Source organism: Engystomops pustulosus, chromosome 1, assembly GCF_040894005.1.
Source record: "Engystomops pustulosus chromosome 1, aEngPut4.maternal, whole genome shotgun sequence".
Lineage (NCBI taxonomy): Eukaryota > Metazoa > Chordata > Amphibia > Anura > Leptodactylidae > Engystomops > Engystomops pustulosus.
In genome coordinates, this window is record NC_092411.1 from 245,022,017 (window position 1) to 245,038,872 (window position 16,856).

General features: G+C 37.5%; 1 protein-coding gene across 16 annotated transcripts in view; it reads right to left on the reverse strand.

Moving 5' to 3' along the window:
• Positions 1-16,856, reverse strand: part of TENM3 (teneurin transmembrane protein 3) — a 1,383,253-nt gene that overhangs the window by 482,857 nt on the left and 883,540 nt on the right. For 13 of the 16 annotated variants that reach the window (XM_072123399.1, XM_072123493.1, XM_072123476.1 and 10 more), the window contains one exon: positions 8,239-8,346. The exons of the other annotated variants lie outside the window; for them this stretch is intronic. In XM_072123399.1, the coding sequence (XP_071979500.1) occupies positions 8,239-8,346 (108 nt within the window). The remainder of the gene's footprint in view (positions 1-8,238; positions 8,347-16,856) is intronic. 16 annotated transcript variants of the gene reach the window in all.

Consider the following 16,856-nt stretch of genomic DNA (forward strand, 5'->3'; position numbering starts at 1 on the left):
GACATGGCCATAAAAACATTTAGTAAAGACGTAACCCATAGTATGGGAATCCATAAGTGAAAGGTTCCAAATACATCTAAAAATAAGCTGAGATATCTTTATTATATCACTGTGTAATTTTGTTGTTGCTCCTATAAATGTCCATCCAGAATTCCCAATAAAGCCAGGCGCTGCTAGTCAATATTAACAATACTTATCATGTGGCCGAATCCCAGTAAATCGAAAAGTATGATCACGGTGAAGAACACTGAACACAATAAAAGAAGGAATGAAAATATACTTCTTCGGTTCAATATTATTTTTCTACGAGACACAGAGGATTTCAATAACTAGGAACACTGTGTGGAGCTTAGTGTGCAGTCAAGATGTTTGGCCAAGTGTAATATAATGTCTAGCGGTCAGTGCAGTAAAGCTTCACAGCTATTCTGTCATCTGGACCTTGATGGAGCCTAAATGCCATATTAGGTGCTCAGGGGACCTCACTCAATGAGATATGAGAAATTTGGAACAGAAAATGGCACCTTAATGAAAAAGTATAGTGTTTAATAAGTTAGACTTTAAGTTCAGCATGAAAGCAATGATGCTGGACATAAGTGACTAGTTTTGGAAGTCAGTAAAAGTTTAAGACAGTGTTCCGTGGGCCAAAGTTTGGCATTTGTAGATATGGGATGAATCTAAAGTGTAAATACAAACCAAACAAGTACAAATCCATTCTTTATACTAAATACCTACTAATTACATCCAGCCACTGACATATGAGTGGTTATGATGGATGGGATATGCATTCAGTAATGACTGCACAACCCCCTCTATTCTACGGAAGCCAGCAGGACACGGGACATCACAGGAAGTCCTGCTGTCCAAAGGTCACGTAACTCCCAGCTCTTGATGGCAAACGACAAACTTTACTAGGGTAAGTATAATATGGTTTACCCTATTAAGGTCTTATACTTACACTGTTCAAAAATTGCCAAACTCTTTAACAAAGTTCATCTTATTTAAAGTCAAAATAAAAATGGAAAATCCTGTTGGTCGGAGCCCCATACCATTGGTAAAGTAACTAGTATAGCTCCGGTTTGGATACTATACTACCACCTCAGTGTATCCAATACCATTGGTTTCTCTTCTAAAGTTCCAGCAAACTTTGTACTGGTTACCCTGAAGAGTTGTGTTTCTTGTAAAAGAAGCTTTTGTCCTTAATTATCTATGACATTCCTGGTGGTGAAAATACTACTTCCTTTTATATCACACTGAACATCCCCATCATTAGACAAAAGCACTCAAAATACAAATAATTATATTCCAACAGATTTTGGGACTACATTATAGTCTAAACTCTATAGTTTACTAGTTTACTAATAATGTTGTGCAAATACAGATTTCCTACTAAATAAAGAAGCTTGCTCAGAAACATATAAAATTGAGATGTCAAAATGTACACACCCCAAAAATTATGTTACAGATTTTACATTTGCCCTCAACGTGGTAAATTAGCTTTTTCTTGAAATGATTGCTGGACAGTAAAAAGCTCACGCTGAGGCTTAGCAGGTGATAATAAAGGATGGACATTTACAAAATTAACTTGCACAATATCTATTCACTCCAGCCACTTCTGCATACCGACATAAGACCCTCCGGCTGAAATAAAGAGAACTTTGCAATTCTAATTAAAAATATAGAGATGAATTCCAATTAAAGAACATCTTCAATCCACCTGAATTGTATTGTATAGTGTAGAATTTGCCTAATAACTTTTCAAAATTGGGTCTGTGAGCACGGTTTCCATGAAATTAGACATATATTGTTCAGTAAAAGGTGCTTGCTAGTATAAGTATATTGTTAATAGCACAAACTTACTTTGATTTCTATGTCCTTCCTGCATTGTTATGATCATGGAGAACTCCCATATGTTGGAATTTTTGACATACAGTAGGCAAGTTTGATAAAATTAATATATATATTTACATACACAAATGTATATAGGCAGTCTGTATACACACGTGTTATGTACAAGATAGGTTCTTTAGGTTTGTTTAGGTTTGTTCTTAACTTGAATTTGTATGTTAGTCGGGAACTGCTATATTTTATAATTGTAGCTACAGACAATATTTTTTTTGTCCCAATGACAATTGGATTTTCAAAATTTTGGGCGGTCATGGGAACAAGGATTATTAGTAAAACTTCATTACAGACACTTTACAGATAATCATTGTAGTCTAGGACTATATTAAAACATTCAGAGAGCTTCACCAGATGTCACAGTGAGCAGATAGGTCCATCGGTAACTAGGGGCCATTGGTATGTTAGGTGTCCCTAAGTAGGGGACCACGTGTACTTCAGGGACATTTCACATCTCTGTTCTCTGTGACCCAAAGAGATAGAGGATTAATGTCTTTTGTGGTAAAAACCCCTTTAAAAGATCATCCATTGAAATGTGGCAGTAAGGACGACATGTCTGATAAAATGTGGCTTTATTTCAGTTAATAAGATGGGGGCTGCCTAAGGCAAAGTCTTTACCTTAGCTTGTAGATGCCATATTTTTAGATATAGATAACAACAATTGTAATGGATGAGTACCTTGTATGTAGTGTCGAAGCAGCAAAACTAATCTATGAGGCGCATTTACTAATGTCCTTGCGCCAGTGTTCTGTTAGACTTTGCATGTTCTTTTCAGTGCAAACTGCTTGCACAGGTATTTAAAGGACACCTGTCATCAGGTCTGTGTCACTAGTTCTGTCACTTCTACCTGTTGGAGCAGCTCACAAGGATCCCATCCCAGCCTTTATCTAGTTATTTCATACATTATTCATTGTAAAATCATCTATTCTTTATCATGTAAATGAGGCTGGTCACATGGTCAGAGGCAGTGATGTCATCCCTGTTACCCCTCCCCTCTCCTCCCCCTGCTCATGTCTGTGTGTAATGTATAGTAAAGTATTGCTGGTATCTGTGCTGCATCTGCTGACATGCTGCCTCCTCCTAATATACTGGTGAGAGACACAGACATCAGCTACACATGAATCTGACATGTTCTGCTGTAACATGGCTGCCTGGAGCTGTTGTATCTCTCCTATACACACACATGCACACACAGGCTGCAGGGGGCGTGGCCACCAGCACCAGGAAGCACACCATCATACAGCCTCACATCATTATACAGGCTGTCAGTCATGCACTGGGGGTGTGGCTGTGCCTCCCACTCATGAATAGAGTGGAAAGCTTGAATATGCTAATGCTTCATTGGACATTTCACAGGTCATTTGCATACAGCTTTAGGACCTCATTGCTTAGGTTTACAGGCATGTAGAGGGACAATGAAGGGATAGAGACAATGCTCTCTAATGGCAGTTTATGAAAATATATTTAGTTTAGGGGGTTATTTTGCATGACGGGTTCTCTTTAAGAAGTGTCCATGCAACACACATGCACTGAAGGGGGCGTTCCGGTGCTCGGTCGGCCATTGTACATTTAATATACAAACAGAAATGTGTACACTCTGTTGGAACAGTGCAGAGAGAATCAGATTCCCTTAGTTTTTTTGAGCAGTTTGGGGGAAGTTTGTGGCCCATTGGAGATTGAAGTTGTGAGCACTCCTCAACCATATTTTCTTCAAGGGGAGCGAGATGCCGCCCAGTTTGGTCATAGTGCTCCATACCTGTGTAAAAGTCAATAGGAGCTGTGAGTTGGCCAGTTAAGCCAAATAAACGGTCATCTGCTTAAGGCCTTAGTTCTAGGGACTGAGGATAGAATTTTTTTTTTCTGAAAATCATATTTTTGTGATTATATTTTCCATAATGGTAAGGAAGACAGATCATGTCAGGTTTCACTGCCATGATTTGGACCATCGGTGGATGCGTGGATGCTGATAAAAAGATATTATCCTCATCCCAAATCAAGATCCAAAATGTTTTATAAAGAGTAAAAAACAATAAAAACAATTGGATTGGCACCAAAGCGAAAAAGGGGGAGGAATGATATCAATTTAAATGGTGTCGCTGGTATAAATAGTTGGTGACCTGCAGCCAAACTATAATTATAATATCGGCACTTATTGGTGTTCTTCATGTTGGTGTATTCTGTACAATTAGGTTGGCGCAGGTATATATATATATATATATATATATATATATATATATATTTTATGTAGACACATTGGTGTGGGGTTTTCAAAGAAGATCTCTAGGAGAGGAGTAAATTGAAAGTATCAAGAAAAGCTTACTTAAGAAGCTGCTGCTATAGAATAACATGAAGAATTTCAAGTCTAAGAGTTGATGTTACTAATCCTTCATACAATATACAAAAAGGTTGAAGCCTTTTAGGACAACCACTGTAAACAGCATCAGAAGTTATTTTTCTGAGAGAGTGTTCTTTTAGTTGGAGATGTTTATTGTTCCTAGCATATGCTAGAACATACAAACTTGATAGGGAAGTGGTTTTTTTGAAAGTGGTGAGCTTGGAGAAGATACTTTGTAATTTGTTATATTGCAACATTCACCCCAAAGTAATTGTCTTTCAATCTTGAGCTGAAATGAAATGCTAGATATACTGTAAAAGCTAATATACGTGTCATCTATGACATATGAAGATATTTGAAGTCAGATGAGCTATTTTCACTGTTAAGATTAAGAAGATGGATTGAATGCAGAATCTGGGATTCGTGGAAATCTATGTTAAAGTCTGATCCCTCAGGGACGGCACAATTACACTTTAACACATGTAATGAGACCTTCTAAGATTTGGCTTTTGGCATTGGCTAGACAGTAGAATACTCTTTTTTGTTTGAGGGTACTATGAACTTCAGAACTACAAAAAATGTTTACCTTAAAGTTATTCTTTAGAATGTAAGTCAAAGGCAAAAGGATCTAAGCATATAGTGATTCAAGTCTATACATTGCAGACAGTTTTAGATATATAACCATAAGAAAAAAAGAGGTCTGTCAAAAGAATGTCAAATAATTTATATCAAAATCTACACCTTTCATTGATGGTCCTGTCAATTTTTGTATACTGATATTTCTGTTTTTAATTTCTTTCTACAAATAGTGATTTACTGGGTAATACTACTATAGAAGTTGTGGTGGTCTAACAGTCTGTTTGCATTCACCCCCACCTTACCTAGACATTAAATTTGATATATTGCTATAACTTATTATGGCTATAAAGTTACTTGGCTTTTGAAGTTCAGTATTTGATTTGATAGGAACCAATAATTTATTCGTTAGTTCATAGATTTGGTAAGAATCTCGCAACAAAATAAAATAGGAGCTATTCATGAAAAATCAGCATTTTAGAAGAATACTGGGGATTATTTACCCATTTCCAGGACAATTTGGAATGGTTTATATCAAATTCAGTGACGCTCCTAAAAAGCAAATCTTTATGATTTGCTTATCTTTAAATTGTGCAGATGTTTCAAAATAAAAGACTGACATTTATTTTTTTGGCTACAAGCTAAATGGGGACAGGTATTGGCCCTAAGTTTGTTATCACTAGATCCAGAAACTGCATAGTCTAAGGTTTATTACTAAATAAGTAACCCGAGAGGAACCTGAAGTAGAATACCAGAGATATATATCTTCTTATTACGTGCAACAATCTGCAATATCTCCACAAAAATGGGACACTTTCCATATTTTTATATCAGATGGATTGTGCACTATATTTATTTGTCTGGTATTGTCTTTGAGGTAAGATGCCTGTATCTGGCTTCTGCATAGTCTAGTATAGGAAATATACCTGCCAGGTCACAACCATAAAAAACTAAATTTATTGATGTACAATTAGTTGCACTGAAATTGCTTTAATTTTATGGCCTTGAGAGCAGACTTCCTCCAATCCCCGTAGGAGCTATTGGTCGGGCCACGTGACTTGGAACTGATACTGCATTTAGTTTTTGAAACAAAAACACATCCAGTGATTGCTGTCTCCCAGACTAATGCAGGCTTTTCATTTCAGGAAAGGGAGTGGCGGAGAGCTTCTTTATTCCACTTGACCCTGAATAGCTGATTCAATAGAAAGAGCTCGAGCTTGCAGCATCTTTGTCATATTTTAGCTCAGACCTGTCATTTTACCACAAGTTAGTCCATAATTAATGCTGATTGCCCAAGCCTCTACTTTATCACATGGCTTCAGGACAGGCTGGCCTTTTTACTTCTGTGGCAGCAAAGGGATTTAAAGAGGCCCAAATGGCTGCAGCAAATGCAGAGCTGGATAATAAGAACGACTTGTGTTCAATCAAGAAAAAAATCCCGGCTCAGAGAGCGTTTAAAGGCCAGCTTCCTCAAGCCGGGAGAGAATGACATATACACTTGGAGAAAATGTACATTAAGTACATGTCTTTTCCTCTAATTATCTGACTTCAGGTCTCATTTTTACAGCTGGCTGACTCGCGTTACAGAACGTCTCTCATACATCTCTATAGCATAACCTGTTAACAGCTGTTTGACAACACATTGGAAAGGCAGCAAACTGGAAACATAAAGACCTACATGTGATTTACAACTTTCTTATTAGTGCTCACCCTTTTATTAGGACACTCGTTCATAAGAGGGAAAAGGTAACTGATGCAGTTTATCCCTGGTCATTTCATTCTCCTTCGTCTCCTACGTCTGTTTATATACATTTTCCTTTATTTCTTTAATGATAAGGTAATACTTCATTAATTAAAAGCCATGTAATAACATGCCCAGATTGGAGAGTAAAACGGATCATACTAGAATAAAGTCAACCGGACAGACTGACCAAAATGCAGCCGATCCATCATGTAGTAGTGTGTGTAGATCTTAAAAGGGTTGTCCGATTACATACATTTTTATAATTTGGTCCCGGGTGGTTTAAAAATAATACAAAAGTAGTACTTACCTCATTTTATGCCCCTAGACTAACACCCCTAGTCCACCTCTCTATTGGTTTTGTCAACAGCAAGCAATTACGACAGATTCTGGATGCAAGTGCAGGTGGTCAACAGGACCTCAACCCTGCATCTATGTATACCAACAGAGACCGATGGTGAAGAGAGAAGGCGCTCATGAAGGCATGGAGAGAGGTAATTAAAACTTCTTTATTATTATTTTTATGCCACTTGGGGCCAAAAGTTGAATAATTAATGAACCCAGACAACCCTTTTGATGCATGGCTAGTTCCCTTTTTACATTGTTTCTCGTATACATGCTCATATAAACAAAGCTGACAATCACTGAGTAAGACCGCCAACTGGACTCATAAGCACAGAAATAGACAAAGATTTAATAAACAAGTTACATTGATTGATAGAGTTTCCTGGATACCATTTTCCTGTTCCTACACAGCGCCACACTTGACCATGGTTTGTGCTGGTATTGCAGCTCATCTGAATAGAAATAAATGGAGCTTAGTCACAATACCACACACTACCCATGGTCAGGTTTGTTGCATGTTTTTGGAATAAAGCAGCCATGTTTTTCAACCACTCGGCAACCCCTTTAAGACTGTCAAGACCTGAAAATGATCTCCCATGCTCAACTTCTACTCTTGCTCTTGAAAGATATTATGCTTACCATAACCTGACTGCTAACCATTATTAAAGAGTAGAGTAGTAGAGTATCATCAAAAACAGGAATGAAGCCTTTACCAAAGCGGTTTACTGCTCTCCTCTAATTAGTATTTCTATTTTTGGGAGGAAATGGCTTGACCACATACAGTTCAAAAGGTGTATGTCTTACAAAGCCTACTACATTACCAACAGCTACTCTACATTTATACAATAAAGCTTACTACATAACCCACATGTTACTCTGCATTCTTACAATAAGGGTACTACATAGCCAACATATTACTCTGCATTCTTACTATAAAGGCTACTACATAGCCAATATGTTACTCTGTATTTTTATTTAAAAAAAAAAAGCCTACTACATAGCCAAAATACTACTCCGCACTCTTACAATAAAGCCTACTTAATAACCAACATATTACTCATTTGTACAATAAACCCTACTATAGCCAACATGCTACTCTTCATTCTAACAATAAAGCCTACTATGTAGCCAACATATTACTTGGTAATCTTACAATAAAGCCTACTACATACCCAACATGCTTCTCTGTGTTTGTACAATAACGCCTAAAATAGCCAAAATACTACTCTGTATTTTTACAATAAAACCTACTACATAGTCAGCATGCTGCTCAGTGCTTTTACAATGAAGCCTACTACAACATGCAAAGCCATTTTGCTGTTATCCAATAACAATAAAATACCTTGCAATATGTTGTTCTGCGTTTTCCACTCACATCTTCCCTTCTGAGTGTTCTGATGGCCACCTTCTCCCCAGATGTCAATGACTTCTTGTATCGTGACCACGCTGTCTATACACAATGGAAACAATAGCTGTGGTCACCAGTAGTTCTACTGCTTATGACTGCTCATGTTATTATGCATCAATATGTGCTAGAAAATTGGGTACAGGGGAGTAACTTATGGCAGTGAAGAGAGCTCTAAAGGGGGGCCTTATAGAGCTTACTCCCAATATGAAAAGACCCGTAGAATAAATGATAAGTTATAGATGGGGGTCTGGCACATACTTTACAGTGGGGCCCAGTAGCTTTAAGGCATGCCTTATGACACAATAGGATGGGGTTGATATTAAAAGCAATGCAAGCGTATAACATAGGGCTATGGTTTTGGTATCACTGATGACAAACATTTAGGTCTTATATCTGGCATCTTAAAAACTTTTTGAGTTTAGGATGTTATTTGTAGTATTCTATGTTATTTCTTGTGTTAAACCGAATTTGTTTAATTCTCATCTAGGCTCAACCATCGAGTCATGTCCTCCTGAGAGCGTTAACCACCATTCTGTCGGTTCTTTGTTGTACAACCCACTACCAAGTCCATAGGTAATTATAACAGTCATGATTGGAACTAACCCTAGGCCAAGAATTTTCTGGACATAAATAGCAGCACCGCAACTCAGGAAGAAAAGTGAACTCTTATCAGAAACCTTCAGTGACATGCAATACTGGGAGTCAAAAAAACTATAATTAATATTGTTATCATATATAAAATGCCCAAAATGGGTGCAAATCTGTGCTCTGTGGAACCTATTAAATTTCCTGCATATCTCTGTGTGTTCTAAAACCAACCACTTACCACTTAATTTAGAGAAATGTTGCGTGCCCCAGTTATGCCCTCAGGCTTCCAAACACACGTCCGAAACGTGTTTTTTAGTCCTCAGGAAAGTATTTGTAAATCATGAGTAATGAGTCTGTCTGGATTTGTTGTCAGGATGTTTCCTAATTGCTTCTGGGCTTTAGGCAAAACATTTGGACAGTTATTCGTGCTCCTAGCTAAACCAGCAATATCTGTGCATTTTCTAGTCTCTTTTATCAGCAGACGATCGTGTCTACTAGGTATATCAGGAATAATTATATAAAGGAAATCCGGGAGATAAATTCCTCTGCTGCTATGGGCAAATTTAAATTCTTAGTTGGATCTGGTATTTAGGTGACTAAGGGAATAAAAAGAAATATAAGAACTATTTAGTCAAATTTTCCTGAAAATTGTGGAAAATATAAAAATTACAATTGTTACTGCAGATATTTTTCTTTTTTTGGTGTGAAAATGCACTTTTAAGTTATATAGATTGCTAAAAAATGTATATATAATGTCTATTGAAATACTGTATTGTTAAAGAAGATAAGGGAGGAATTTTCATAAATATACATAAAGCAAGGGTTTTTTCTTAGCATAGTTCACATGGAGATCAAATGTCCATAGTAAGCAGTAAAGAGACAGCAGTGCTTTCTTCCACCCATCATCAGTATGTGATGAGGGTCTGACACCTCGCAAAATTTTAGAGCACAGCGTGGGACACTATAATATAACAACTGGTAGTTTTAGGGGCGTAGTGTGGAGATGTGCTGCAAGGAGCCAAACATATCTTACAATAGGAATACTGCAGAGATCAATCATAGCTGGGAGAAGGTATAATGGATTATTGCTCTTGATGGTGCACAGATGTCACATGTAAATTAATAGATGACAATTCTGACTGTGTCTGATGAATACTCTAGTCATTGACTAACCTTGTGTGTGAGACAACTCTCATCACGTGTAGAGTCATTCACAAAGTGGCAGTGAGCCTTCCAAGTTCGGGTCCGGTAGCACTCACCTCCTACAGTGTTAACACCGTGATAGATGCTAGCACCATTTGCGGGTGTTAACTTTTTAAATACCACAGGCAAAACCCACCGGTGGCATTTAAATCAAAATAGCTCAACGACAACATATTTGGAGAGGATCAGTGAACCATGATGATCAATCAACTGATCCCCTTAACCACAGTACAATAAAAAACAACCATTTTGAGCTTGCATATATAGGTGCAAGGTTACCCAGTCATCTTTAAGTGACGTCACCTATTTGAGAAGAAGGCATGGATGATGGTTGGTATAGGAACCTATTATAATGCCAATAGTGGTATCTACTGTACATTCCTCTGCTAAAGTATGTTATACCTCATCTGTTTATTTGCACGGGTATAAATCTTTTTCCAAAGTTTTAGCATTCTTTTCTGAACCAAGAAGAACAAGTTAAAAAATATAATGGCCCACAATAAAAACTGTGAAATGTGTAATGAAGTAAAATTTACAGGAATAGGAATACAAATCTAGCCAAGTTATAGAGCAGAGACCGGGTAATATTGTAGTACATATATTTAATAATTTAGAAACTAGTCAAGGTAACACCACTATACCCAAGGGCAAAGCTATGCAATGTAAATTATGTATTGATATTTCATTTATTTCCAGTACATCGCTGAGGGTTCTATGTGTACAATTTGTTATATAAATGCTTAGCACAAAGTAGCCATCCTTATAGGACAAAATGGTTGTGTACTCCTACAAACAACCTATCTCATGGCCAACCCCTAATGAGCCTCCCTGCTGTGTTATGGCATGTTAATGGCAGGTAAATCTCCTGCCGGGTGGGAGCATAAAATGTGCCTCCTGAAGACTTTTACGTTATATAGAAATGACTATAAGCTTGTCAATAAGCTCAGTTTAAGTGAGGTTTAGAAAGATTTATTGTCTGTTCAATAGTTCTGTTCGAGCTTCCCGAGTGACCTTGAGAACGTTTAAAGTGCAGCTAGTTGGACGCCAAGGATATTTCTTGAGAAAATTATATTTCCTATGGATAACACTAAAACATCTATGTGTCTTTTAAAGCACAGCTGTGTGGCAATAAATACCTCACATGCAAGGGTCATATCCTGACAACCGCTCTGTGGAGTGGCACACCGTGACTAAATTCTCATCTTATGCAGCAAATACCATTACCAGGGTCACATTAAAGGGACACTTGAGGCAAAAACAAAAATAAGATATTTATAGGTGACCTTAGGCAGCCATACACGTCAATTTAAAGTTGATCGAAAAGAAATTTCCAGGATATAAATATCCATAACCTATAGCATGTATGAATCATCAGTTAGAGATTGATGAGGGTCCAATACCTATCACCCCCACAGAGAAGGAAAAAGGACACAGACAGCTTTGTTCTCTGTAGTGGCTAAACCAAGTCACTGCAAATAGGGAAGTGGTCTTTCACATTCTGGAAATGGGGGCTGATCTAACATAACCTGGTATCCACTACGCTAAGATCGGAGCTGTCTTCTTCCTGATTTGTTCCATTTTTATTAGCTGCAGAAAAAAAGGTGCTGGATGCCATATTGGGGTGCTATAGGGGTGCTGGGGTGCTGGTTGTTGGACCCTCACTAATTTAACAAAGAAGATTTGTTTATCGATATATTATTAACATTTTAGCACAGAAAACCCTTTACAAAAATAATTTTTATTTTTGACTTCTTGGTTTGCAAATGTTGAAACTTACACCGATGTTGCTGAATATGTGTAGCCATTTAAATGGAAAATGTACATGGCTGTCACCCACCAGATGATTGATAGTTTAATGGTTGTTCCACCATCAACCTACAAATATCTAATTAGTACGACCATACTTAGTATGCAAAAATCCTTATATTCTATTAATGGAATATTTGGACTGTCTGTTAGTAAAGCCCAGTTCATAGCTGCATTAGGTCTTTCTGGAACACTGTATGTAATGGAACTTAAAGGAAATCAACAAACATACCTTGAGAATGCTGTAGCTACACTGATGCAAAAACATATCTTGTTTAATCCCTGAACCTAGTAGTTTTTCTCAAAAAACAATAATAAAATTCAGGACCTTGGGAAATCTGGCTTCCATACATAAAAGAGCTGTCTGAACAGTCCAGATAGGACTAATCAACCTGAGCTGGATGACTCATATACAGCAGCTGGGGGATGGTGCAGCAACTGATTACTTCTGCCTGTCAGGGACAACACAGTGATGATGTAGTCTCAGCTTATTAGAGGCGGCACAAGACTGGAGCAGTGCATAATTAGGTTAAGAGGAGAGCGGCCGGGCGCCCACAGGAGTTACAGAGTATCCTTATCATAATTTTTTTATTGTTTTTTTTCAGAAAAACCACTCAGTTCAGTTTGATTCCTAATCCATAAAAGCAAATGGTATATTTCCTTTAAAATGGAAGATCTGCCATTTACCTTCCATCCCCCATAGACTTTTTTTTAAAGCATTTTTTAAATGAATCCAATAATTTTAGATATAGAAGGATTCAAATTGCGATCAGGCTATTCAACAAACAAGGCCCAAACAGAAGTAAGCTGTGCTCAGTACCTAACCAGTCCCTGCAGGTCCCATCCACAGACTGAATACCAAACTGCCAATCGTTGCTTGTCTTCTTATTTTTGTCTTTTTATCCCTTTTTCTTCTTTTGTTCATTTATCCCTAACATTATTGTTCTGTTATGTTTGTACTGTACTCTCTGGTCTCTCTCTGCTGCTGTAACGCCGTGAATTTCCCCACTGTGGGATTATTAAAGGATTATCTGAACTTAAATATTTAATTTGGGTGATTTTTTTCTGGGTCGGACTGCATTATAAGTCAGATTCTGGTCATTTGGTGGAAGTGATAGTTAATTGCTGTGTATAGTATTCAACACCTGTTGCCGCTTGGCTGCGACATCAAGCAACAAAACTGCTTCACACAGGTTCCCCATGTAAGCACATTTACATGACCTTACTAACATTATTAAATATTTGAAGACAGTAGTATGCCAGCCATGGTGCACTGTAAAGAGTGGTGCAGTTGGCAAAAGCAGAATGGTTTCTAAATATTTTATCACGACTGCAAAAAGCTTAGAGTGTTAATGATTTCTGCATCAATGTCATCACCGTAGGAAGTCTAGACGGTTTGATCTTTATTCTTTATGTCAGAACCTGCCGCATCTCGTTTCACATGTATCAGGACCCAGGCCTTTAAAAGAAATATGTGCCGGGCTATGTGTTAGTAAAATTCATGCTGTGATTTAGTGTGGCAGATTCATCAAAATGACTTTGACTGTGAGCTCTGACGGATGTCAGGCCTTCACTTCAGAACGCACTCGCTATGCAATGATATTAGCTCTGCCACTGATTTGTACATTAATATGTTGCCTGAAATGAGAGCCTGTTAAATAGCATCAAATTATGTTACTTTTAAACACTGATGTCCGTACACGCAGAGATGAAAGAGTGACTAGAAACCCAGCACATAACAAGCATACTTTATTTGGCAGAAATATTAGATTTCATGGCCCGGAAAAGGAATTTGCCTTTTCTAAAATATGCATTTGACCCATTTTTATAGCAGATGACCCTTTTTACATTCCTATTGTTGGATGGATAAATCTGAATGTGTTCCTTCCCCATACAAATGCAACGGCCAGCAAGTTACCAGGAGGTAGTTCAGGAGCTCTATAAATCTATAACACTTTGGATTCCAGTTGAAAAAAGTCATTTTAATAGAATTTGTCCTTGTCTTTCCTGAGATACATTATGGATATGCACTTGCTGGAATGATAAAAATATGAAGAAAACTCAATCTTTCGGTATAGAAGACCTATTCTTCATTCTGTTTTACACATCCAAAAATTGAGTAGATCTACGAGACAAGAATAACTGAAGAAAGTCTACAACTTCTGAAATCATAGTGGAGATTATGGAGAACTCTGATATGTCACCTGGTCAACCATCATGTAAAGAAGTATGGACAGTCACTTACCTCCACCTACCATCTGTCTGCTGCCAGAAGACTCTCCTACAGATTAGTAAAAATACCTATGATGCATCCAACAACTCATTCCTGTATTTTTTAATGGAAAATACAAATCAGGTAAAACCTTGAGCAAAATCTTCAATTTGCAATCATTAAAAATATATTGAGGTGGATTTGTTAAGATAAGAAACTTGTGTGGTGGTCACAGTCCCATGGCTTGCCAATGTGAGACAATCTGGCCTACTGGTGCGAGTCATCTAATACTGGCGCCACCCAAAGGTTGCGACTGTTCCATACCTTACACATGTCTTTTCCATAATTGAAGGCATTATTAATTGCCCCCGTTGCATTAATAGTACATGCCAAGCAATGCTCTACAACAAACTGGGCAAATAAGGATGGGCTCACATTATAGATGATGGAATCTATCAAGATTTGATTCATAGAAGTGTGCTAATTTTTTCAAAAGATTCAGTTCCAGTCCAAATCAATTTGTTCCACTCCAATGTTGCTGCGGTTATCTGGGAAATAGGTAAATAACATAATACTCTAGCCTTAACCTCACAATTCGATTTTTCATAAAAAGCTCAGATCTTGTTTTGCATTTTTTTTATTCTCCTTCACCCATCCCAGACTCTGTAAGCTCTGATATAAATGACAATAGCTCATTTCCATTTTAAAGGATTCATCTGAAGGGATTCAGAAAAAAAATTGGTGACCTCAAAATGGAAGATTTGACTCGAATCTACGAAGCAACACATTTATTTGCTCATATTGGGGCACATTTACTTACCAGTCCCTGGCGCATTCCCCGATCCGGAATGTCCGACTGGAATATATTGTGCTGCGATTCACTTAGATCGTGCACCAAATTTCCTGCATTTGTCGCTTCTCCGATCAAGTCCGCCGGAGTTTACCTTCTTCTTCCCGGTGAAAGTAAGTGCATGTATTGCACAATTTTAAAGTTAAATCCCACGCTCAGTTCAAATCCATATGAGCGTCCGACAGCCCGTTCCCCCATTTCTGTCGCATGAAAGCAGGCGCGATTGCACCAAAATTCGGTCGTGTCTGACACAGTCCCCTTCTAAATAGCTGTCACAGTGGCAAAAATCCCGAAAATTTCCAAAATCTGACAAAAGTGCGTTCCGCTGACCTTTAGTAAATAAGCCCCATAGAGTTCATGAATTTGACTTGACATGTATTCCAGCCCACATTCTAAGTTGAAATCCTTGTCCTATGGATGTGAGTATATTTTTCATTTGGTTGTTCACAGGCTTAAAAGACTTTTTGATGCAGGAAAAATTTGTGAAAATACTGCTCTCACATACACAAATTATATTAATTTAATGTAGATCTTCCATGTGTGTTCACAAAGCACATCTTTGTGAATTTCAGCTTCAGATCTTGTAAAAATAAAGTTGGATGTGTATAATAGAAATATTCAACATGTGAACATTCTGTAAGTGGAACTATCATTTAGGATTTACGGTAGTGTGAATGCAATATATCCTTTATTATACTTTACTATCGTAGAGACATGATTAGACTTAGCTCCTGCTCAGCTGCACCAGGAGTTCTTCTATTCCTTTAAGGTTACAATTTATCTCCTTTACATTTCTTCTGTTCTGTATTTCCAAAATTATAGCTTCGCCAAAAAATATTTTTGAAAGCAACCTTTATAATGTTATAAGAGCTCATCGAAGAACCTATAAATCTTCCGTTCTCTTAAAAGATTTCTTCTACACCTTCTCACCGCTCAGCCTGACCCTCTTTTCCCACAACAGCAGGTGCCCGTTTCCAGCAAATGAAAAAGTTTCTACCTTGACAGTGCTGTAAATAGCTTATGCCTCCCATTCACAGTCAATGGCCTCTCACTTCCAGTATTCTGAAAGCAGTTAAAGTGTAGCCTGTGCTGCCGTCGGGAAAGCTTTCAATAACACCACATTTCTTATTCTATCATCACAACATTATATAAACATAATGACAGGAAAATACAGGTTGTTATGTAGAATTATATTATTCCCTTATTATCACCAACAGCCCTTGCTTCAGACAGACACTTTCCCCAGCTAATTCAGTTTAGTGGATAAAATGCATACTTCAATGTCAAGTATTACGGTGCACTTCATCCGAAGACATTGCTGTCACTAGAAGAGTCAGATAATGAGTTATTCAATTTCCAATATGAAAATATTAGCCAAATGTTTATAATTACATTAAAATGTTTTGGTAATTAACAAGGCATGTGCGCTACATGCTAATTATTCATTGTGCATGTTCAATGTCACATGCAGCTCCCTGGAACAGCTGGCCAGATGTTAGCGCTACCGGACATTTTCCCTTTAGATTTCTTTAATGGAAACATTGAGTGAACCTATAATGCAATTCTTGTTCCAAGTTTTAACCTAAATCCTACAGGGGATTCTCTATCTTTAATTAACTTTTAGCTCTCACCTTCTATTGTTTTTATCACTTAGTTTGACAAAATACTTCTTATTAGTATTATTCAAACAGTAATACATTACTCCAACAAACAAATGTATTATGTCATGCATCTGAGGTTATAGATGAGATTGTGTATTACCTATAACATTTGGGAAAGGCTTTCCTGATCTCAGTTCCATATGTGAGCTTATCCATGAGACTGTAGTTCTGCCACTTGTATAAACCCTGTCTCCAACTCTGCATTCAGCTAGGGGAATGTCTGAGGCCTGAG